Genomic DNA, 22,667 nt, shown 5'->3' with positions numbered 1-22,667 from the left:
TCAACATAGTAATTGCATAACAAAAATAAATTATAAAATAACAACAATCTCAGATTAAACTATGCATTAGTTGTTGATCTGCATAAAAAATATGAAATGAAAATAGGATGAGAGAATGCTAAGGGACAATGAGATATCTAAGTGTATTTTCTATTTTCTCTTTTCTCTTTTAGTTGCTTATAAGTTATAAGTAGTCTCTGTTCGCAAAAAAAAAAGGTTGTTATAAGTAGTCTTATTTAACATACTTTATTTATTTTCAAACTAAACACAAATTCTTTCATACATAAGGTTTAATATTTTCACTCACTATTATCTGTTTTATGTAAACATTTATTTATAAAATGATATATAAACACATATATTATCCTTTATAAATATGTTTATAAAAACTATGTATATTTAGTTTATATATTCATAACTAATTTTACACAATAAATATTAAATTTAATAAATATATTATAAACATGCACTGAATTGTATCTTATGTTTAATTGTTTTTAAAATTTTCAGGTAGTCTTATATATCTATGTCCATAAAAAAATTAAATGCAAAATATGGTTTTTGACTTAGTTATATTTCAATGAATCATGAAAAATTTAATAAGTTAATATGACTATATCAGATAGAGTTTGTATTCAGTAAATTTTTTTTATCTGATGTCAGAAAATATACTTTAACACATGGATGCATGTTTATTTTATTTTAATTAGAATTTATAGTCTTAAAGATATTTAATTTATATTATTTTTACCTCTTCAACATTCAATCAAATACAAGGATTCAATAAACTAGTTTAATATATGTATCTTTTTTTTGACGGTAGATAATATTATTAAGCAAATAAAAAGTTCTAACCAATGAGAACTAACAAAACAAAAAGTAGAAAATTGATATATGGATCCAAACTAAACTAACACTTATCTATTTTGCGTATAAATGATTAAAGATTTTTTTATATAAAAATTTCATATTTACTTCTCAAATAGTTGAACTAAAGGGAGATAATCTTCGTATTAATCCAAAAACACCACGTTTGAGACGTTCCATAGAATTTCATGATGTCTTTCCAAGTAACCATAGTTTACAGCAAGAACTCCATCACCATCAAATAAAAAACCATCAACTATAAAATCCGGTATGACCCGTCGCCACCATCCGCATTAGATCTGTCAATTACCTTTTCTAAACAGTTCAATTGAACTGAAGTTTTTATTTTACCAAATCTATTGGAAAGAACTTACAAAAGAACAATAAAAAACTTTGCCAAATTTAAAATAAATTGGCAATCAAACAAACAAAATGTCTGAAAATAAAGCAAATCAAATAAATTAGCAAAACGAATTAAACAAACCGATGTCGGAGCTATAGAAACCTCTGGACATCGGCTTGAAACTATAAAAAAATCTATCTTTCTCTCTTATATATGTATCTCTTTAATATATAATTTATTGATCTGCATATATTTTCTTGATTTTTAAAATCCACTAAGTCTGCATTTTTAATTTGGGTTACAATTTAAAGTGAAGAAAAAAAAAAATAAATCCAAAGAATAATAAAAGAAGTTGTATGAAATCCGAAAAAGGAAATAAAAAATGGTTGCAGAAGACGGAAACTCTTTGGTGCATCCACCAAACTGCTCTCATAAATACTACTTGACTATTTAGCCCCTGCAGACGAGGAGGAAAGTGGAGGGCAAAGTAGGGAATATATTATAGAGCAGAAAAGGTTAAGATTTTTCTTGTAACCAGGAGAAGAGTGTGTGTGTTGAGATCGAATTCAATCAATCTGATCAAATCGAAGAAAGTTGGTTGCTGCGATTGGGTGGTTTCTGTTCCTTTCCTGGAGCGAATCAAAAAGCTGCAAGCATTCCTCTTCGTCAAAGTAGAAAACCCCAAAAGAGAGAGAGAGAGAGAGAGACTTTTTGCTTCTTCTAAATTGGTTTCGTCTTCATCTCCCCTTGGCTCAATTTCTTCACAGCTCCCAGCTTGAATCTTCGCTGAACTTTGGTTCGTCCTCCTATTGGTTGGTTAGTTTCCCGTTTTTGTCTTCATCCTAGGGATTATTAATACGCTCCCCGCACTTGGATTGGATTTGGTGGTTTGATTGTTTTCTAGCTCATATTCTTCGCCAAGGATCTCGATGTCTGCTATCTATCTAAATTGATTTGTGTGTGTTTTCAACACTTGTCGTCGGTTAATAAAGCTGGCTAATTTATTTCTCATTCGGTTTTGTTTTGTTTTGTTTTTGATCGTATGATATTCATAAATGCCCTCCCTCATACTATGTGGTTGCTTAATTAGGGTTAGTTTACATTTACCCAAGATCGATCACCTTTTGTTCTTCATCATCATAGTATAAACTTATGTGCCTTTTGGGGGGGTGTAATCTCTCTTATCATGCTAAGCTCATAAATTTCAGTTGAAGTTATGTGTGTTGTTAATAAAGCTTAATAACTACAAGTTGCTGCCGTACTACCTATTAGCCGATTTAAACTATAGCCAGTTAAGAGTAGCTCTTCTCGACATGATAATTTCACAGTTTGATAAAGAAAGGGTATTCCTTCTCCTGAAGACACATTATCATAGACTATATGTTAATTTTAGTTTTCTTTCTTTTTGTTTGGCTTCAGTGGAAGTTCATCACCGAGGCTATTCTTATGTTTCAGGTTTTACTTTCGTTGCTAAGTTTATGGTGTAAGGAGAAATTGCAAAAATTAAAAGTGCAAGTCCATGAAAAAGTTGTGGACTTGTTCTTAGAGTTACTTATGGTATGTTGATGTCACAACCATTATGCCGGTTTTAGTTTGGAGATATGCAAAGGTATCATCCTGCCAACTGCACTAGTGCAGTCAACAATACCGCTATGGGTGCTAGGGACTCTGGACGAGCTGATTCTTCTTCCATTGGAAACTACTCGCTTAACTCAAGGCATGTTGTTTCAGACGAGTCCTTTCATAGCATTTTATATGTTTGATAGACTTAAAAGACCTGGGAGTACTTTTGTTTACTGCAGGAGGCCACCGCCATTGACGCCCTACAAGTTGAGGTGTGAAAAGGACGGTCTGAATTCCCGGTAATTTTCACTTTTACTTTAGCCGGATTCGGTTTTGTAGCTTGGGATTTCACTGTTTTTATCTCCGCAAGTCTAAGTCTTTGGAACTCTTGTTAATACTTGAAGATGCCGTTTATCTCTTAGATGATTTTTACTCTTTTCTTCAAAATACTGCAGACTAGGACCGCCTGATTTTCATACTCCAACATCAAGTTCCCCCGAAGAAAATCTTACCAAAGAGTATATTCAGTTTGGATACAAGGAAACTGTTGATGGACTTAAGGTGCGATCAACTGAAATTGGTTATGCGTTCCTGTTGTGCTTTTTAAAATCTTATAAGATCATGGTTAGTTGTTTATTGACATGTTTTCGATAGATATAACGATCTTGTATTGGACCCATGTCTACGTTATTTCCCAACGGAAATAGGAATTATATCTTACTCAGCTGGCATGTTCATATCGAGTGATGATTTATTCAATGTAGTTCCATGGAATGCTTACAACTCAGAAAGTCTATATTATTAAAAAGTTTCATCTTTTCTGTGTCATAGTTTTTTTAATTCCGTACTCCACTAGTTTCCGTGGTATTAATAATATCCTTCTTCTAATGGATGTCCTATCCTTTTGGCCTTTCTAGGAAGCGGACGAGATTATATTGACCCAGGTCCATACTTTTTCAAAGCCTGTTGTCCTAAAGTGCAAAGAGGTACGGTATTAGAGAGTGTAGGCGGTGTTTTTGTCATAACTTTTTTTTATCTCTATTGGAGTTCATTTGTGTTTCACATGAAACTAAATTCAATTTCTATCTCACAGTCTGTCAGAAAGTGTTTTAGAGCTATCAATGAGTCTCGTGCACTGAAGCGCAAGGTAATCTAAAGATTCTAGCTCCTTTCCTTTTCAAATTAGAGTGTACTCTTTGTGCAGAATAGTAGGGCTTCAGACCCAATCATATGGCTCATGATTTAAAATTTCCCGATTAAAATGGCAGGCTGGTCAGGTCTATGGGGTGCCTCTCTCTGGTTCACTTCTCGGTAAGCCTGGATTCCCAGAACAAAAATCATGTGGGGAGGAGACAAAGAAAAAATGGATTGAGGTACTTATCAGAACTTCTAAACGATGTTCTTTTAATCGATGTTTGTTGTCGTACTTCCACATTATAGAATGACCGCACTTTACCTCCTTATCTAAGTTTTTGGAAAAACTGACAATTCAAGTCTTCTTGGTTGTTTGAGAATTCTGATCAATTGAAAGCACATGTTCCAGATCTTCTTGAAGTAGAAGAATACTTACCCATATGTATTTACTCAGTCCTGCTCTCATTATTTTCTCAGAGTCTATCACAACAGCACAAGCGTTTGCGCTCTTTGGCTGATAACATTCCTGGATATAGGAGAAAAACCTTATTTGAAGTCCTCATAAGGAACAATGTCCCATTACTGAGAGCTACTTGGTTCATAAAAGTGACTTATCTTAATCAGGTACGCTGTTGGGAAATAAATTGATTATTTTCTAGTTCTGTTCTCTGGGTAATGGAGGACATCAATTTTTGCTTACAATTTGTAGGTGCGACCTAGCACTGCGGCTATTTCTTCAGGAACACCTGACAAGACACAAAATTCTCGGTGTGAGCAATGGACAAAAGATGTTATTGAATATTTGCAATACCTCTTGGATGAACTTTTGTCACGGAATAGTTCGTATCCTTCTCAGCAAACTAGAGATAGGTCGCCACAGATGCTTTATGCAGGATCAATGCAAAAGATTAGTCCAGCATCGTCAAGTCTTTACGGGGAGGAAACATCTCTGCATTTTAAATGGTGGTATATGGTGCGTCTTCTACAGTGGCACCATGCTGAAGGCCTCCTTTTTCCTTATCTCATTGTTGATTGGGTTCTCAGGCTCTTACAGGTATGCGGCTAGATTAATTTATTGATTCAAGATGTTTCGGCTTTGTGATTTTTGCTTCTGCTTTATTGCAGGAAAAAGATGTCTTTGAAATTTTGCTGTTGCTACTTCCCATTGTATATGTTTTTTTAGAGAGCATTGTTCTCTCTCAGACATATGTACAAAGTCTTGTAGCTATTGCTGTCCGTTTCATCGAGGAACCTGCTCCTGGTGGATCCGATCTTGTTGATAACTCTCGGAGAGCTTATACTCTCTCTGCTTTAGTTGAGATGGTTCGCTATTTGGTACTGGCTGCACCCGACACATTTGTTTCTTCAAATTGCTTACCGCTACCTCCTTCCATCGCAGCATGTGGACCCAATGACGTGAGCTATGCATCAAAGGCATATGAGAATCTGGAAAAGTTGAGAAGTAATTCCTCAGAGATCTCTACCCAGTTTCAAGGGAGGGGAGTTGACTCTCGGTTTGGATTCCTTTCTTTTGATTACACCATTTCAACCATTCAAAGAAGTGCAGATGATTTGGCAAAGATAGCTAGCGCTGGTTATCCTCAGCATAACGTGGCTAAAGCTGTTCAGGCTTTGGATAAAGCTTTGTCGGACGGGGATATCAGAGCTGCTTACTCTTATCTCTTTGAAGACCTCTGCAATGGAGCCGTTGATGAGACCTGGATTGCTGAAGTCAGTCCATGCTTGAGATCATCCCTCAGATGGATTGGGGCTATCAGTACATCCTTCGTTTGCTCTGCTTTTTTCCTGATCGAATGGGCGACATGTGATTTTAGAGATTTCCGGGCTGGTGTGCCTAAAGATATCAAATTCTCTGGCAGAAAAGATTGTTCTCAGGTGTATTTAGTTATTCAGCTTCTGAAGCAGAAAATTCTGGGTGGAGAATTCGCAGCTCGCAAAGGAAAGAACCATCGCAGCAATTCTCTTGGTGTCTCTAAACCTAGCAGTTCGATGGATGCATTTGAAAGTCCAGGCCCGTTACATGATATCATAGTCTGTTGGATTGATCAGCATGAGGTACACAGGGGAGGAGCAAAGCGCTTGCAGTTACTCGTTTTTGAACTTATACGCTCTGGAATTTTTAATCCTTTAGCATACGTTAGACAACTTATATTTAGTGGGATGATTGATATGATTCAGTCTGCTGCTGATCCTGAGAGGAGAATAAGGCATCATCGCATATTAAAGCAGCTACCTGGGTGGTTTGTATATGATACTTTAGAGGAAGCACAGCTCTTAGGAGGAGATAAGCTTGAAGAGGCTGTGAGAATTTATTCAAATGAAAGGCGACTTCTTCTGCGAGAGTTGCTTGTTAATGCAGATCAGAAGTCAAAGAAAAATTCCACTTTCCTTCCGTCAGTTGATTTGCCAAGGACCTTTAACGCAATGGCCGATAATCAGGAACTTCGAAAACATACCAAGCGCAGTAAGGATATTAGAGAACTAAAGGAGCGCATAGCTGCTCTACTGCAGTTTCCAGATGTGTCCTGTGGTGTGAAAAATTCAGTGCGAGATGAATTTCAAAGTAGCGTTAAGGAATCAAGTGGATCTGTGTATAGCAAGATGGATCACCTAGAATCTACACCAGGGTGTGAAGACTGTAGAAGAGCAAAAAGAAAAAAAATGAATGATGAAAAGAGCTCTTGCTATCAAGGGAGTTCACCAATTGCATTAGATGAAGAAGATAACTGGTGGATCAAGAAGGGGTTTAAAACTGTGGAGCCTTCTCTGAAGGTTGATCCTCTGATGGAGTTAACTAAACAAGTACCGAGGGGTAGGCAGAAGATGGTGCGCAAAACACAGTCGCTGGCTCAACTACAAGCTGCGAGGATTGAAGGTAGCCAGGGCGCTTCAACGAGTCATGTTTGTGATAACAAAGTAAGCTGCCCTCATCATGGCCCTGGAGTGGAAGGAGAAAACCATAAGGTGGTTGATGTGTTTAGAACTTCTACCTCTGTGGATATTGTATCTGTTGGAAACTCTTTGAAGCAGCTACAGTTTGTTGATAAGCGGTCTGTTGCAGTTTGGCTTGTAAATGTTGTTCGGCAACTTGTTGAAGAGTCCGAAAAGAGCAGTGTGAGAGTTGGGCAGTTCAATAAAGGTGCACCAGTTGAAGAAAAAAACACAGTTAGGTGGAAGCTTGGGGCAGACGAGCTATCTTCCATATTATTTCTCATGGATCTCTCGCGTGACTTGGTTTCAGTTGTTAAATTTCTTTTTTGGTTATTACCAAGGGCCAAAAGTAGCCCAAGTTTTTCCGTTCAAGGTGGGAGAAACCTTGTAATTATGCCAAGGAATGTTGAAAACAACGTGTGTGAAGTAGGGGAGGCTATTCTAGTATCATCACTTAGGAGGTGTGCTTTACTTTCCCTTCAATACGTGTCATTAGTCATCTATATTTCTGAAATTTAATTTGTGCATGTGTACGATCATTTTCTTTCAGGTATGAAAACATTCTATTTTCAGCAGATCTTGTTCCCGAGGCCATGACAGCTTTGATGGCACGTGCCGCATCACTTATGTCGAGTAATGGAAAGATTTCTGGATCAGCAGCTTTAGTTTATGCTCGCTATATTTTGAATGGATATGGAAATCTTCCCAGTGTTGTGGAATGGCATAACAATTTCAAAGCAACATGTGAAAAGAGGCTTCTTTCTGAACTTGATCATACTCGATCAGGGAACGGTGAGTATGAAATCCCCCTTAACGTTCCAGCTGGAGTAGATAATGCAGACGACTATTTACGTAAAAAAATCAGCAGCAGTGGTACTCGTCTGTCAAGAGTGGGTTTGAATATGAGAGAGGTTGTGCAAAGACATGTTGAAGAGACGACTCATTATCTCAGAAAACTCATTGGTACTGATACAATGAAAGCATCACTTGCTGAGAAAAATGACGACGGGTATCAGGTGGCTCAACAAATTGTAGTTGGGCTAATGGACTGCATTAGACAGACTGGCGGTGCAGCGCAAGAGGGTGATCCTTCTTTGGTTTCTTCTGCGGTATCTGCGATCATTAACAGTGTAAGCAATTCCATGGCAAGAATTTTGGATTTCTCTGTGGGAAATGTTCATCAGAATCGTCCATCTGGCGTAGGTTCATCTAATATCGCACGTCACATTTTGCAAATCCATATAACCTGTCTGTGCCTTCTAAAGGAAGCTCTTGGAGAGCGTCAAAGTCGAGTGTTTGAAATAGCGCTCGCAACAGAAAGTTCCACTGCTCTTGCTGGAGCGTTTGCCCCTGCGAAGGGATCCCGGGGTCAGCATCAGCTATCTCCTGAATCCTATGATTCAATTGCGAACAACACGAATGATATCCCGAACGGTACTGGAAAAGTAGCGCTGAGCAAAGCAACAAAAGTTACTGCAGCTGTATCTGCACTTGTTATAGGTGCTATCACACATGGCGTTATAACCCTTGAGAGGATTGTTGGTCTGCTGAGACTAAGGGAGTGCTTAGATTTCGTTCAGTTTGTAAGGCGTACAAAATCGAGTTCTAATGGCAGTGCTAGGTCCGTGGGAGCCTCTAAAGTGGATAACTCTATTGAAGTTTATGTACATTGGTTCAGACTTCTTGTTGGTAACTGCAAAACTGTTTCGGAAGGGATGGTTTTGGAGCTTGTGGGAGAATCTTCCGTGGTGGCTGTATCACGTATGCAGCGCATGCTTCCGCTGAAATTGGTCTTCCCACCAGCCTATTCAATTATTGCCTTTGTTCTGTGGAGGCCTTTGCTTTCGAGTGGCAACTCTAACTCCAGCGTCCATGAAGATACTCACCGCCTTTATCAGTCTTTGACAGTGGCCTTTCATGATGTGATTAAGCACCTTCCTTTCCGAGATGTGTGCTTTAGAGACACCCAGGGACTTTATGAACTAATAGTTGCTGATTCCACAGATGCTGAGTTTGCGGCGGTACTTGAGCTGAATGGTATGGATATGCACTTAAAATCTGTGGCTTTTGCTCCTCTTCGTGCCCGTCTTTTCCTTAACTCCGTAATTGATTGTAAGGTGCCATCCTCTGGTTATTCCCACGAAGCACTTAGTGAATCGAAAAAACGACACCAGGGAAATGGAACAAAGCTTGTGGACAAGCTGGTGTCTGTATTAGATTGCCTGCAACCTGCAAAATTTCACTGGCAGTGGGTTGAACTCAGGTTGCTTCTAAACGAGCAAGCATTAACCGAGAAACTCGAAAATCACGATATGCCTTTGACAGATGCAATACGATCTTCCTGTCCTACCTCTGAGAAGCCTGAGGCCTCTGAGAATGAGAAAAATTTCATCCAAATCCTCCTCACAAGGTTATTGGTTAGACCTGATGCAGTACCACTTTTCTCGGAAGTGGTTCATCTCTTCGGTAGGTCGGTTGAGGATTCAATGTTGAAGCAAGCTGAATGGTTTCTAGCAGGTCCAGATGTTCTTCTTGGACGAAAAACAATCAGACAAAAACTGATTATAGTAGGAGAAAGCAAAGGACTTCCTACGAAACCTCAGTTCTGGAAACCTTGGGGTTGGTGCAGCAACTCCAGTTTCGATCCTATCACGGCAAACAAGGCAGGAAAGAAAAGAAAGTTGGAAAGTACTTCTATGGAAGAAGGGGAAGTGATCGAGGAAGGGTTGGGTTCAAAAAAGTTATTATTTGATGAGAACAGTCCCAGTGTTGGATATGGGATTACAACTGAGAGGGCTTTTGTTCAGCTAGTGCTTCCATGCATAGATCAAAGCTCTGATGAATCTCGAAGTATCTTTGTGAATGAGTTGGTAAGACAGTTTAGCAATATTGAGCAGCAGTTAAGTTCAGTTACCATCCGCAGTATAACAAACAACAAACAGATGGGAACTGCTTCTTCTGGGTCTGAGGTTTCATCAAATAAAGGAAGTACTCGGAAGGGCCTTCGTGGTGGTAGCCCTAGCTTGGCAAGAAGATCCTCAATCAATACTACTGACACTGCGCCGCCACCTTCCCCTGCTGCTTTGAGAGCTTCTATGTCTTTGCGGTTGCAGTTTCTTCTAAGGTTACTGCCTGTCATCTGCAGGTACTCGAGTCTCTATTTTTTTTTCCCATTCTGTTTGACCAGATTTATAAGAAATGGTCATTTCCTGTTGTTACTTAACTAAATGCTGAGTTATCTTTTTGTATGGCAATCAATTTTTCAGGGAACCTTCGTTTAGGAACACGAGACATACACTTGCATCTACAATAGTTCGTCTGCTTGGAAGCCGAGTAGTTTATGAAGACTCTGCTGCATGTTCTCCTCGTAGTGACGTATCAAAGGCGGAGACAGAATCAACAAGAGATCCATCTTCCATGGCAGATCTTTCTAGTGATGTCTTATTTGACCGATTATTGTTTGTACTCCATGGGCTGTTAAGCAATCACCAGCCAAATTGGCTAAAGCCAAGGTCTTCTTCTAATGAATCATCCAAAGACTTTACCTTGTTTGATCGTGATGCAGCAGAGAGCTTACAGGTTTGTCAAACAAAATTTATAAAAACCCTCCCCAGTCTTATCTTCTTGACTGAAAATTAAGATTGTTGAAGTGCTTGGCTTTTTGTTGTCAATAATAATGCAGAATGAGCTTGCACGGATGCAGCTACCGGACACCATCAGATGGCGGATCCAAGCAGCGATGCCAATTCTCCTTCCTTCTCTACGTTGCTCTCTCTCGTGTCAGCCACATTCTGTTCCGCCAACCGCACTCACTCTTGTTCAACCCTCGGGATCTGCTGCTGCTGCTGGGCTCAATCAAAGAAACTCCCTTGCCACACCAAAAACTGTAACAGCAGGGCAAGGGAAGCTGAAGCAGAATATGTTGTCACCATGTCAACAGCAAGAAGCAGACAACACGGATGTGGTTGACCCATGGACGCTTTTGGAAGATGGGACAAGCTCAGGTCAATCAAGCAGCAACGCTTCAAACAGCAGCGACATGGGCAATCTTCGAGCCACATGTTGGTTAAAGGGTGCAGTGAGGGTCAGACGGACTGATCTGACATACATTGGTTCAGTGGACGAAGACAGCTGAATACTGTTGCATAGTTGTGTTTTGACGATCATGAGAGAGCTCTGGTAAGTGAGAAGCAAAGGAGCAAAGAAGCTTGGATCTTCGGTGCCTATCTCATTTATTAAAGGGGCTCATAAGAAGACTGAAGCAGGAAGTCTTAGAGAGAGAGAGAGTCTCTATGAGTCTGTGTAGCTTCTTCAGAGATCTTTGTATTTTAACTACTAACCCTTTTTTTGCTATTTTGGTCACACCACCCGGACCCATGCTGGTTTGGAACCCTGTTGTATATAATAGGGCTTGGAAAATTAATTGACTAAATATTATTATTCCCTTGGATTTTTATAATGTAGACTCCATTCTTGATGTGTTTCAAAAAAAAGAAAAAAAAAAAAAAAAAAGACTCCATTCTTGATGAAAAGACTTGGTTGATTATATCCAGAATTTGAGAAAAAGTAGTTGTATGCATTTTTCAAGATTTTTCCATTGATTTTGATCTGAATTTAATTTACAGAAGGAAAAAAAGAAACACAGAAAACCTCAGACGAAAATCTTAAAAACTTATTCGCTACCGCTCATGGTTTTGTCTACATAGAGAACATCATCAATCCAAGCAACTATGTTGAAAGCTAAGCCTTCAAGTACTCTTGAATAGCTCTCCAACACTGCTTTTCCTACATCCTGCAAACCAAAAAGAAACAAAAGACAACTTTAGTCTCAATAAAATAACTCTCCAGTTACAACTTTCTTCAGTTTGTTTTACCTTATTGTACTGAATCTTGCATATATCTAATGATGTCTGAGATAGTTCTGGATAACGCTGTTTCAAACAGAAGAGCAGCGTCTCTGCTCTCTCAGCCATAACATAGTTCTTGTCTGTCCGCTCTGTAGTTGACATAAGATCTTTCACCAGGTTCCATGAGTTCTTAGAGTTACTAAGACAAGCTTTGCGTCTCCAAGTGTACATTGAAGCCTCTACTCTATCTGCCAACTGAACAGCTTCATGCTCAGATGCTATGTTCAGACAATCTAAGAGTTTCTCTGGGAAAAACCGACCCGACCCACTCATGTAGCGGTAGATTGAATCACCAACACTGCTTTTACCACACTGAAGACATTCACCAATAGGTTAATAAACAAAAAACTCAGAATAAGAATCTTTTTAACAAACTAGTAGTAATAATAGTGAAAACAAACAAAAAAAAAAACCAAAAAAAAAAAAAGAGTGAAAACAAACAAAAAAAAGACCTTTGGGAGAGTAGCCATGTAAGAGTCTGGAATCTCCATTTCACTGAGGATGCTACTGTTGATAGCCATTGCAGCTTTGTGAATCTGATTAGTACTCTCTCTCTTGTTCTTGAGTTGTTTTCTGGCTATATCTGACAAACCTTCTGGAGGAACAAGAGGAACTGGTAGCCACCATTTCTCTTCTTTCCTCTGCACTATAACTTTCCTGAATGATCCAGTGGCAGAACGTGCAGATTTCATCGACAGACTTCCTTCTTCTGCATACCAAAACTCTGTGTTCTGGAAACTATCCAATGCTTCCTGTTGGGAAAAAAGATCATCATCATATAATCATTTGAATTATCGTTTGGATAATTAGATGATGTACGTACCATAAGCATAGAATCTAGCTTTCTCAAGGCAGGTAAGTTGATATAGATATCTGCTCTTGGTCTACTCTCCATCACCTCAACAGTAGTTCCATTGCTTAGGCTCTGACATCTAGGGATGAACTCAACTATGTAATCGCATACCGATAAAAGACACTTCATTTCTCTCTTCCACAATGCTCTCTTCTCTGTTTCTAACGGCTCTAACCTCAGATTCTGTCCAAACACTGTAGCTGCAAAACAATGGTTTACATTAGTCTGAAACAAGGACATATATAACTGGTTGAGTCTTTGAAATTACCATAAAGATTGGTAATAGCATTAGAGATGGTGACTGCAGTGCAAACTCCTTTGCCACTTCCTGACATATCTTCTCCAAGCAGTAGCTTTGAGAATCTTTCCTTCATTGTCTCAAGTTCTGCACAAACATTTTATTAATCTCAGATTATTATTGTTTCATGAGAGAGAGAGAGAGAAGAGAGGACACAGCACCTGCTTCTGAGATTTCTTGGACCGGAAGATTTCCATTTGATTGCATCTCTAAACCAGTAGAGAGACATTTGGAGCTCTTGGATTCCGTTAGGACAGGCCAATCAGAGGGAGAAGCGTCACTACAGAAGCTGTTGGTTTCATGATCTATTTGGTCTGAAAAGCCTGAAGTACTCTCCGAACATGTCCGAGGGTAAACAAAGGAGTCTATGCTCATGCTCGAGTAAACCGGAGTTTCTGATGCTGATTGATCATTTGGGTCAATGGATCGTCGTGATTGATGATAATTCGCGTCTTCGTTTTCATCTGGATTCGACAAATTCTCCATCTTTTTTTCTTTTTAGCAGCTGAAAACAGAGGAATCTCTCTCTCTCTCTCTCTCTCTCTGTTCTTGATCTGTTTTTTTTTTTCTGAGGAAGTAACACAGAGAAATGGTTTTAAAGCTTTAAACTTTTGCTGCGTGTTAATCAAGAGAGACTTAAGAATATGAATAAGAATCTGAAATTTGAAAACGAGAATGTTGGATAGTGAAATTTCAAAGAGGAACAAAGAACAATAAAGTGATGAGAACAAGGAGAGAAAGACTGAAACTTTAAAATTTAAAAGAACGCTAAAGTAGTAGAAAAAATCAAAGCAACGGGTCTTTTACCTTTAAAGCTTCTTCTTCTGCAATTCGTTTTGAAGTTTTGAACCGTTTAAAGCAAAATTTAAACGAACGTTGGAAACTCAATTCCCTCCCGTTGATTCTGAAACCCTCTCTCTCTTGTGGAACTTTTCAGGTGAAGAAGCCGGTGACCGGAAGAAAAAAAGAGAGTAATGTGGATGAAAAAGGACGGTTGATCTTGTGCTCCAGACAATGATGAAGGTTGGCTTTTCCTTGGCTTCAACAAGTGTTGTGGTTATTATTATGAGGAAATACCTCTTTAGGAGATGTTCAACTATTTGTCTATTTGCTACTATTATATTGTTTTCTTGTTGGCTTAATATATGGAGTATACTAATTTTCAATCAAAATATAATTGTTTATTTGATCATTTGTTTTTTTATTAATAATTGTAGATTTACCAACGATTTATTTATCTTTTTCGTTTCCCAAATAAATAAAATAATCTATATATATATATATATATATATCTTTATCCTAATTTCATCGCTAGAGATCTCAACGTAAATTTATAAGTATTTGTTAAAACCAGGATTGTTTAAGTAAGAATTAAAAATTTGATACTGATTAATTTGTTGAAATTTTTAATTTTATGAAAAGATCTTGATTTTAGATGGGATACGAGTGAATGTTCAACGTATATGATTATAAGTATTATTTTAAATTAATCGATGGTCGGTCTTGTAACGCCTCTATTGAAAATTTTATTTTATCTTTGTGTCAACCGTTTATCTTTTTGACCAATTATCACATGGTTGGAGTTTAGCTTAATCCCCATGTAGTGTACACGATTAACTGCAACTCATAATAGATGACTATCTTATATTATTATTTCACTTTGAATAATATACCTGTAATAATTTAGCACATGATAACTTAGTGTAATGGAGATGAGAAAGTATATGGAGTATATTGCATGGTTCGTGCGTGAGACAGACGTGCGTCCCATTTTCTCGTCGTAACAAATCCCGCATATGTATTCATATATTTAATTTCTGTGTTATTATTTTATATATACTATGGTATTAAACAATATTAACTACTTTCAAATTCAAACATACCTGCTATAATTTATTTGTAGTGGTTTATTTAGCATATCTAACGTATTCAGAAGAAGAAGAAATTATATACAAAAAAAAATAAAAATAGACGTATTACAACATTTGTAATATATGGTTTCCATCAAACTTGTAACAAACTCTATGGCCCAAAAACCATATCAGTTACATTTAATTTAATGCATCAAATTAGTTCAAAAAAATATACGTAAAAAGTTAAATTATTAATTCAAACCTGTGTCTGTGTGTTTGTTATATTTTTTCAAAACAACAATGTGTTTTGTTTAGATCAATTATAGCCTAAAATACTTAAGCAAAAAACGTAACTTAAAGAAAATAATAATTCAGAAAAAGGTTTTTAGGACTGGCTGAGAAATTAAATGAAAGTAAGGAAATGTTACTTCGAAAATTATAAATGCATGCATGTCCATTTATTACATTAAAGGTTGAAGGTGAAAAAATTAAAGTCATGGAAAGTTTCTTATTATTGCCCATCACGATACCATGAAAGGATTGATTGAGAAACCCTAGCTACGAATAGAACATTGCTTATAGTCGACGAAACAAAAAAGAAGTTGTGCATTGATGAGATGATGAGACCTTGCATACTTGCCCATGCAGCTGTGAACCTAAAATGTTTGCACAAACTCAGAAATTAAATATACTTGATGGATGTGGAATCGGGTTATACATATTATGCAATTCTGAAAAAAAATAGATTTGATAAAGAAAAGAGGTTTAATGCTAACCCTCTTAAATCATTTTAGTTATCTTTTAGTTGATATTTGGTTGTTTTCTGGAAGCAGTACAGGAGAAACCGTACCAAAGGGACTTTCATCAGAGTCAGAGTTGTAGAATTCATTGCTTCTTCACTGTTTTTGCCCTCTATCTTCTGTTCCCATGCCTTCCTCCGCAATTTATCCTACAAAAATATAAGTTTTTCTTGAGAATACTTCATTTTATTTCTGTTCTAAAGAACTTTAATTTTAGCTAGGGTAGTTACTGAGTTACCGCTGCAGTGAATCTGAATCCGAGTTTTAAGACGCCTTTAAAAGTATCATCGTCAAGAACAACATTGTATGGAGCTGGCTTAACTTCCATGTATCCTCTGTCACCTCCTTCGGTTATTATCCCTTTAAGATCAATTCTGCACCAAAAATGAGTCACATACACATCACATGGATGGTATTATATCTTAATTTTGCTATGCTAAACCACTCATTTCTAAAACAAAACTTACATGGTTTCACCTACAAATCCACCATCTTTGAAAAGCTCTTTGTCCATGGTTCTAAATTTGATATGTGTCAGCTTCTTCCATTGAGACATTGGGAAATCGAATACAAACTTTTGGTTCCACAATGCGTTGTCATTATGACCTGCTTTCACATACAAAAAAAAACCCACAAATGTTTACGTTTGGTTCAAGAGTAACAAAATTCAATCACTAACAAAATTTGAACCTTTTGACAATTTGCTTCGGTACTCCTTTGTCCCACATTGTAACAACACATAATACACAGGCCTTCCTGCAACCAAATATTCAAAATAAGAGTCATTTAAGTTCAACATATGATATCTTATTAGATATACAAACATATGAAAACAGTTAGTCTTTTTTATAGTCACCAATAAAATTTGTGTGTGTGATTCCATGAGCATCAACGAGAAGTACTTCTAATCTTCCTCTCATCATATGTACCATTTTGATTCAAAATTTGCCAAGAAATTACAAAAACGTAATGCTTAAAAAAAAACTGGGGTAATGCAAGTGAAACCATTAACTTTTATATTGCTCCATAACATGTCCTACGTACTACTTCTTTGCAGGCTCTATATATGAGTTACAAACTAGACCACAATAATGCATTTAGTTAAGAAATAATAAACAGTTTTGAGTAAATAAAATTTAAGTTACATTCTCTGGCTAGTTAAATTTCAGTCCGTTTCTTGAGGACTCAGAAAGAAACTGAAGTGTAACATATATGATGAAAAAAATCACCAACAATAACCCAATGAATCTGATAGTCTTCAGGATCAGTTGGTTTTTAGTTCCAGTAAATTTGATGAATAAAGTGACAGGAACATAAAATGAAAATGTGGAATCCAAATCTTTGATATGAAAGATACCTAATGATCAGGTCCGGCGAACACTGTATAATAACTAATCAAGAACCATAAGTATATATCTTAAATTATAGAAGAGAAGATGACAATGTCGAAACATTCCAGCCAGTCTCGGCAAAGATTACATAAAAGAAAATTCGATGTAAATTTAATGACATAAAGATTAACTCACCAGAGTCCAAAAATAAAACATTTCATCAAAAGTTTAAGAAATACTAATATTTTGCAAAAATCATTAAAGAAACCCTTAATTAGGTGATTCTCATAGTCTCACCAATTACTCTCCTCAGCTCTCGCTTAATCATCCCTACTGAGGCAACTGCAGCCTCACGCAACTGCATTGCCCCCAAAAACATTACGTGTAAGTCAAACAAACAGAACATCAAGAAGATTGTTTTTCAGAATTTTACCTTTGCCTTGAGATTAAGTGTGAGGAACCCATTAAGTGTATGAGATCTGACAGAGAAAGCATCCATGTGAAGTTTGCTCAGAGTCTCCATGATGTCCGCAACAATGTAGTCTCTGTAAGAACATCTTACTTCCATCACAACTTCTGTTTCTTTCAGTTTAACTCTAAAATGTGTCTCATCTCTCAATACAGTGACAGCTTGTTCGGTTTCTCCTGAGTTTCCATCGATCTTCGTGCTGTCGTCGTAGTTCCCTGATGTCTCCTCGATTAACACAGAGTCGTTAAGGCTCTTTTTCGTCTTTCTTTGTTTCCCTACGAAGTTAACAGATCCCATACAAGATTCTAGCTCTTCTACTCTTTCCTCTAGTTCTTGCAAGTACTTGATTGTGTTGTTCAGTATCTCTTCTTTATCAACCTGCAGAGTTATTAAAAAATAATCTTGTGTCTGAAATAAAAGCCAGCTTTCAAGGATTTGGAAACACAGTAATAGTTTATTAATTATTACCTCGTTGACAGTGGGAACCATAGCTCTAAGGACACTGAACTTTTCGTTCTCTTTTCTTTTAACCGAAGGATCATCTTGATTCAGACCAAACATCTTATTTGTGGACAGTCTCTTTGTGTCTACGGAGTGCATCAAAGGTACGTCATGCAATATCTTCCGCAGCACGTTCTGTGAATTGCTATGTTTCAGAAGAAGATTTGAGCTTGGTTGCTTCCACCGCAAGAAACTAGAGCCAGAATTAGAAGAAACAAGTTCGGGTTGACGATGATGACTGTTCTTCATTTTTGATTTATCAGCAGCGTATTTGAGTAGTGTTGAGACAGTTCTCTTGTAATGCAAGTCTTCATCCAACATGAGATCAGAAATACCAAACTGAATCTGTGGGTTTTCTTGGAGTGCCGAGTTTACTTCACTTATCTTAATTTTCATTTGATTCTTCTTATCATCATCAGCATTGTATTGGTGAGCAGAGAAGTTGTTAGAAGGGCAATCGGGCTTCGATGTCTCCAACAAGCAAGATTTGATGTGTTGAAGCAGGCTAGGATCCTCTGAAATCTTTCATTGTCCATGAAAAGAAAATAAAATAAAACAAGTGCAAGTATGAGTTTTCTTGTGAAGCAAGAAACATAGGTTAAACCCTTTGATGCTAAGATAGAGAGTTATACCAATTCGGTGACGCCAAGCTCAATCACACCGCCCAAGTAAGGGAAACACACAACAGTCTGGATAAGTCCCATAAAGACATAAGACACACATATACATTTTAATTCTACATAATTCATAATTAGAACCTTGTCGAATCTAACAATTACAGCACTAAAGCTGACTCATTTATATATATATTTATTTTGAACTACCTCTGACTCATTTATATAAAGAGAACATTATATACGTAGCATACCTGAATTGATGCGCTCTAAAGGAAAGAAACCAAATGACCAGTCATGAAGAGAAAAGCAAATAGAAAGAGAATTATAGTCAGATTGTATTCTTTTAAAAGACCAAAGATTCATGAAAAAAAAAGTTAAAGAAGCTTACTCTTGCTAACAAAGAACGAGAGAAGAGTTTGCTATCCGCGTACTGAGCGTTGCAAAGCCATATGGTCTCACCCGTGGCCAAAGCTCTTCCTGGCAAACTAAACGTGCATAAATCACGCAAAAATACATATTAATATATAGTTTAAATCAATAAAGAAAACTCCAATTTATAATTTCTTAAAATGTAAATCAGCTAAAATGGCAACAGTAAGGAAGCCCAAATCAAAACTTGTTGGATGTACATAAACAGTAAGAGTCACAAGAAATAAACCCCTTGGCCAAAACAAGTACATGAAATCTATAGGTGAGATCTTTGACCCGAGGTGACAAATCTTTAGAGATCCATGTCTTGAAATGAAAACAATGGAACATGGTTCACTCCACCTTTTTTTTGGTTCACTCCACTTTCATTCCCAATTAGTACTTTTACCATATGAAAAGTTAGAAAAGGGTTATATATATATATATATATATATATATATATATATATATATATATATTATTAATGCGATATTTTTTATAAGAGAGAGGACAAACCATTGCGAAGGAGAGAAGACATAGGACATGGAGACTACATAGTACCACTCTTCATCTGAGAGGTCATCTGGTGACAGCAGCATACTTGTTGTATTGTTACAGTTGTGATAACCATCATCATGAGTAGTACTAATAGTATTAGTACTGTCTCCTTCACGCATACACAGATAAAGTTTCCTAAGTTGGTTGCTTCTCTGCAACACATGTTTATAATGAACTTCGTATCTCTTCTTCCTCTTCTTCATTTCTCCATTGTAACATCCTTCTCCCCACTCCAAAACCCTAAATTTAAAATATAGTACTCAAATACAATTATATTTACACCATTCAAATCGATAATTTATAAGAAGAAAAGGGCAATGCAAAGATAAGATCTAATCTTTTTTTGTGGGTATGAGCAAACACAACTTAGTTTTGTTATGATGCAAAGATCAAGACCATGGTAACTTGTTTTGTTTTTGGTAAAATAATTAAGACCATGATAACTTAATTTTTTGTTAGATTATACTTACCCAGATTGAGTTGGTGAAGAGGACCAGAAGATTGCGTAGCTCCACTGAACACTTTTTACAGCTACAGCGAGTTGTTTACTTAATAAGCTGTTTCTTCTTCTGCTTCTTCCTCTTGGTGCTTCTACACCATCATCATCCATTGTCAAAGACATTCTAAGAAATACAAATTACTTAATAAGGAGACAGCCCAAAGGCCAGATTTATTAAAGAAATTTGGTATTGAAGCTTTCTCTTCTTCTTCTTTTTCTCTTTGTTGCTTTCTCTTTCTCAGCTTGGTCGTGATGGAAAGAGACTTAAGAGACTGTCTTTAAAGTTGAGTACTGTCTTTAAAGTAGATGAGAGAGAGAGAGAGAGAGAGCTTGACTTGGGTCATAATCTTGGTTCTTGGAGCGACTCATTTCTTTATACATCAAATACATATCGTAAGTAGGGGAGTGTTAGATTCTATTTGGTGAAACCCAATATTATGTTCTTCAAAATAAAGTGATACTAAAAAATACAAACTGAAAGATTCAGTATATTTTTGATTTTTTTTTCTTTATCAGTGATTGTTATTCGTCATTAGTTTGGTTATTACTACAATCACATATATTTATATTTTATAAAAAAAAATATATATATCTTGTGATATTCGATTGTTTTATATATCCCTAGACTATATTTACGAAGTGATTTTGCCACATGTTCTATCTACAATCATTTTTACAAAAAAAATGATGACATGGCTAACAAGATTAATGACATGGCTTATAGTTAATATGACAAGGACAATCACATTTATTACTGACATATTTTTTTAGTACACTTTATAGAATATGACAATAACTAATACATTAAATTTAATGTTGACTTATATTTTTGTTAAACTTCTTAAAATATGGTAATAATTCATAAATCATCACTAAAATAAATATATTGAAATATGCATTATAAATTTCGAAATACATTATTTAATTGCATTTTTATAATTATACAATTTTTATTACTAATATTTTCAAAATTTTCTACATTTTTTAAAAAAAATTAAGAAATTGTTAATCGTAATTTCATTAGTTTCTTTTAGATATCTACAAATTTTATAAATATTGTTTAGTTATAATTTTTAATAACTATACAATTTTTATATGATTTTTAGTAATTTTATACAAGTTGATTTAATACATTTAGCCAAAATAAATAGATAAAAAAAATTTCTAAGATTCAAATTTTAAATATATTACATATATATTATTAAATGTAATTTAAAATAAACAAAATTATTTTTTTCTTAATTTTATGCTTAAATAATCAACTTTATATTAAATATTAGTAAAAAAATAATAAAATATATAATATTAATAAATTTCATTTTAAATATAATTTAACTTTTAAAAAATTTATCACTGCACATGGTGCAGGAAAACACCTAGTTTGATAATTATATTATGATAAATCCAATAAAGAAAATTCAGGTGTAAAAAAAGTTAAACCTAAAAACAACTACTTAATAAAACATAAATGCCATAACGTATAACTCTAAACTATTAAAAACTAGGGGTTGGTCCGCCCTACGGGCGGGTGATTTTACACTAAAATAATTTTATATCAAAATATATTTTAATGTTATAAAATATTTGAAATTTTATTTTTTACTGGATATAATAAATGTAATCTCTTTTTATTCTAAAATTATATTTTAAATTTTATTAGATTTTGTTGGTTTTGAATTAAAAAGACCACTAACAATTCTTTTTTGAAAACACAAAATTATTAAATTAAAAATTAAGGAAAATATAATGATTTATATTTTTTATATTTGATTTTCAATTCAGTTTGATGTAATTGAAGAAATCTAAAGTAAGAACAACTAATATTTTTTTATTTCTAAGAGTATCCGATTTTATATTATTACAATAACTAACTTTTCATGATAATAAATTAATACAACCACTTCCAAGCTAAATCAATTTAAAATCAAATCTAATGTGATAAAATTATAAAAAAGTTATATTTTAAAGTAATATATGAATAGTTTCAATGATGTCATAAATAATAATTAGTATATATTATGTAACAACAAATGATGTTTTATAATATATGTTTGTTTCAGTTTATTTTAGATTTTCAATTTATAATGAAAATTTTGTTTAGTTTCTAATGTTTGACTAATTATGTTTTTGTAGATTATTTTAGCATTGGTTGAACTTTTTATGATAAAAAAAATTGTTGGAAATTTCCCTCATGCTAATTGAAAATATTTTTATAGATTAATGGTGTTATAAATTAATAAAATATTACATTTCTAGCAGAACTTTACTTGAGTTTCATACCCTATGATATCAAATAAAGCGTAATCATTAATAATCTAGAAATTAAGATGAACCAAACTGGATACAAATGTTTTTTGAAATTTTTTATTTTTCTTTGAACTACAAACTAAAGAAAGTAACTAACTTTTTAATCTTTTCCGTATTGGCTGTATTGAATGCAAGTATATAATTCCTATCTAATCAAACATAGAAAATCATATATAATTACATAACATAATAGAACAAAACAATATATTAGCTTTATATTCCAGCGCAAAACAATCAAAGAATATGTCATCAAGCAAACAATTATGCACATCAAAACTGTAGAGTTTCTGTTTTGAAACTTACAATGATTTTTCAATGATTTCTGGAGATCCATCATTTTGTTTCTTACTAATTTTGCTGCTCCATAAGCTTTGAGACTTGTTATCAATTCCATGTTACGGGTATAA

The 22,667-nt window shown here is 35.3% G+C and overlaps 3 protein-coding genes across 7 annotated transcripts; 1 reads left to right on the top strand and 2 right to left on the bottom strand.

Moving 5' to 3' along the window:
- The first annotated feature begins 1,714 nt into the window (after nt 1-1,714).
- On the top strand, nt 1,715-11,338 carry LOC106388708 (mediator of RNA polymerase II transcription subunit 12-like). Of its 4 annotated transcripts, none has more exons than XM_048750011.1 (13): nt 1,715-2,026; nt 2,666-2,927; nt 3,013-3,072; nt 3,229-3,334; nt 3,691-3,759; nt 3,867-3,920; nt 4,042-4,146; nt 4,385-4,531; nt 4,617-4,962; nt 5,037-7,320; nt 7,410-10,004; nt 10,126-10,438; nt 10,542-11,338. In XM_048750011.1, exons 2-13 carry the CDS (start codon nt 2,812-2,814, stop codon nt 10,992-10,994), a joined length of 6,648 nt encoding a protein of 2,215 aa, XP_048605968.1. In that variant the 5' UTR covers nt 1,715-2,026; nt 2,666-2,811; the 3' UTR covers nt 10,995-11,338. The 4 variants fall into 4 exon arrangements, with proteins under 4 accessions (XP_048605968.1, XP_048605966.1, XP_048605967.1 ...); XM_048750009.1 differs by having other exon boundaries at nt 1,717-2,006; nt 4,617-4,961; nt 5,033-7,320; XM_048750010.1 differs by having other exon boundaries at nt 1,717-2,022; nt 4,617-4,961; nt 5,033-7,320.
- Nucleotides 11,339-11,429: 91 nt separating this feature from the next.
- LOC106388710 (rop guanine nucleotide exchange factor 3-like) lies at nt 11,430-13,844 on the bottom strand. The gene is made up of 7 exons (XM_013828841.3): nt 13,725-13,844; nt 13,079-13,485; nt 12,888-13,004; nt 12,590-12,819; nt 12,219-12,518; nt 11,734-12,078; nt 11,430-11,651 (listed from the first exon to the last, which is right to left on the bottom strand). The coding sequence occupies exons 2-7, from the start codon at nt 13,401-13,403 to the stop codon at nt 11,532-11,534; spliced, it is 1,437 nt and encodes a 478-aa protein (XP_013684295.2). The 5' UTR covers nt 13,404-13,485; nt 13,725-13,844; the 3' UTR covers nt 11,430-11,531.
- On the bottom strand, nt 13,725-20,671 carry LOC106388711 (transcription factor MYC1-like). Of its 2 annotated transcripts, XM_048750012.1 has the most exons (12): nt 19,925-20,671; nt 19,413-19,694; nt 18,877-18,973; nt 18,740-18,754; nt 18,504-18,560; nt 17,839-18,393; nt 17,335-17,748; nt 17,199-17,259; nt 16,261-16,326; nt 16,038-16,176; nt 15,809-15,944; nt 13,725-15,719 (listed from the first exon to the last, which is right to left on the bottom strand). In XM_048750012.1, the coding sequence occupies exons 1-12, from the start codon at nt 20,074-20,076 to the stop codon at nt 15,561-15,563; spliced, it is 2,133 nt and encodes a 710-aa protein (XP_048605969.1). In that variant the 5' UTR covers nt 20,077-20,671; the 3' UTR covers nt 13,725-15,560. The 2 variants fall into 2 exon arrangements, with proteins under 2 accessions (XP_048605969.1, XP_048605970.1); XM_048750013.1 differs by lacking the exons at nt 17,199-17,259; nt 17,335-17,748; nt 17,839-18,393; ... (3 more) ...; nt 19,413-19,694; nt 19,925-20,671 and adding an exon at nt 16,427-17,136.
- Nucleotides 20,672-22,667: the final 1,996 nt, after the last annotated feature.

This window comes from Brassica napus, chromosome C3 (assembly GCF_020379485.1).
Source record: "Brassica napus cultivar Da-Ae chromosome C3, Da-Ae, whole genome shotgun sequence".
Lineage (NCBI taxonomy): Eukaryota > Viridiplantae > Streptophyta > Magnoliopsida > Brassicales > Brassicaceae > Brassica > Brassica napus.
This window is presented reverse-complemented; position numbering and strand designations above follow the sequence as displayed.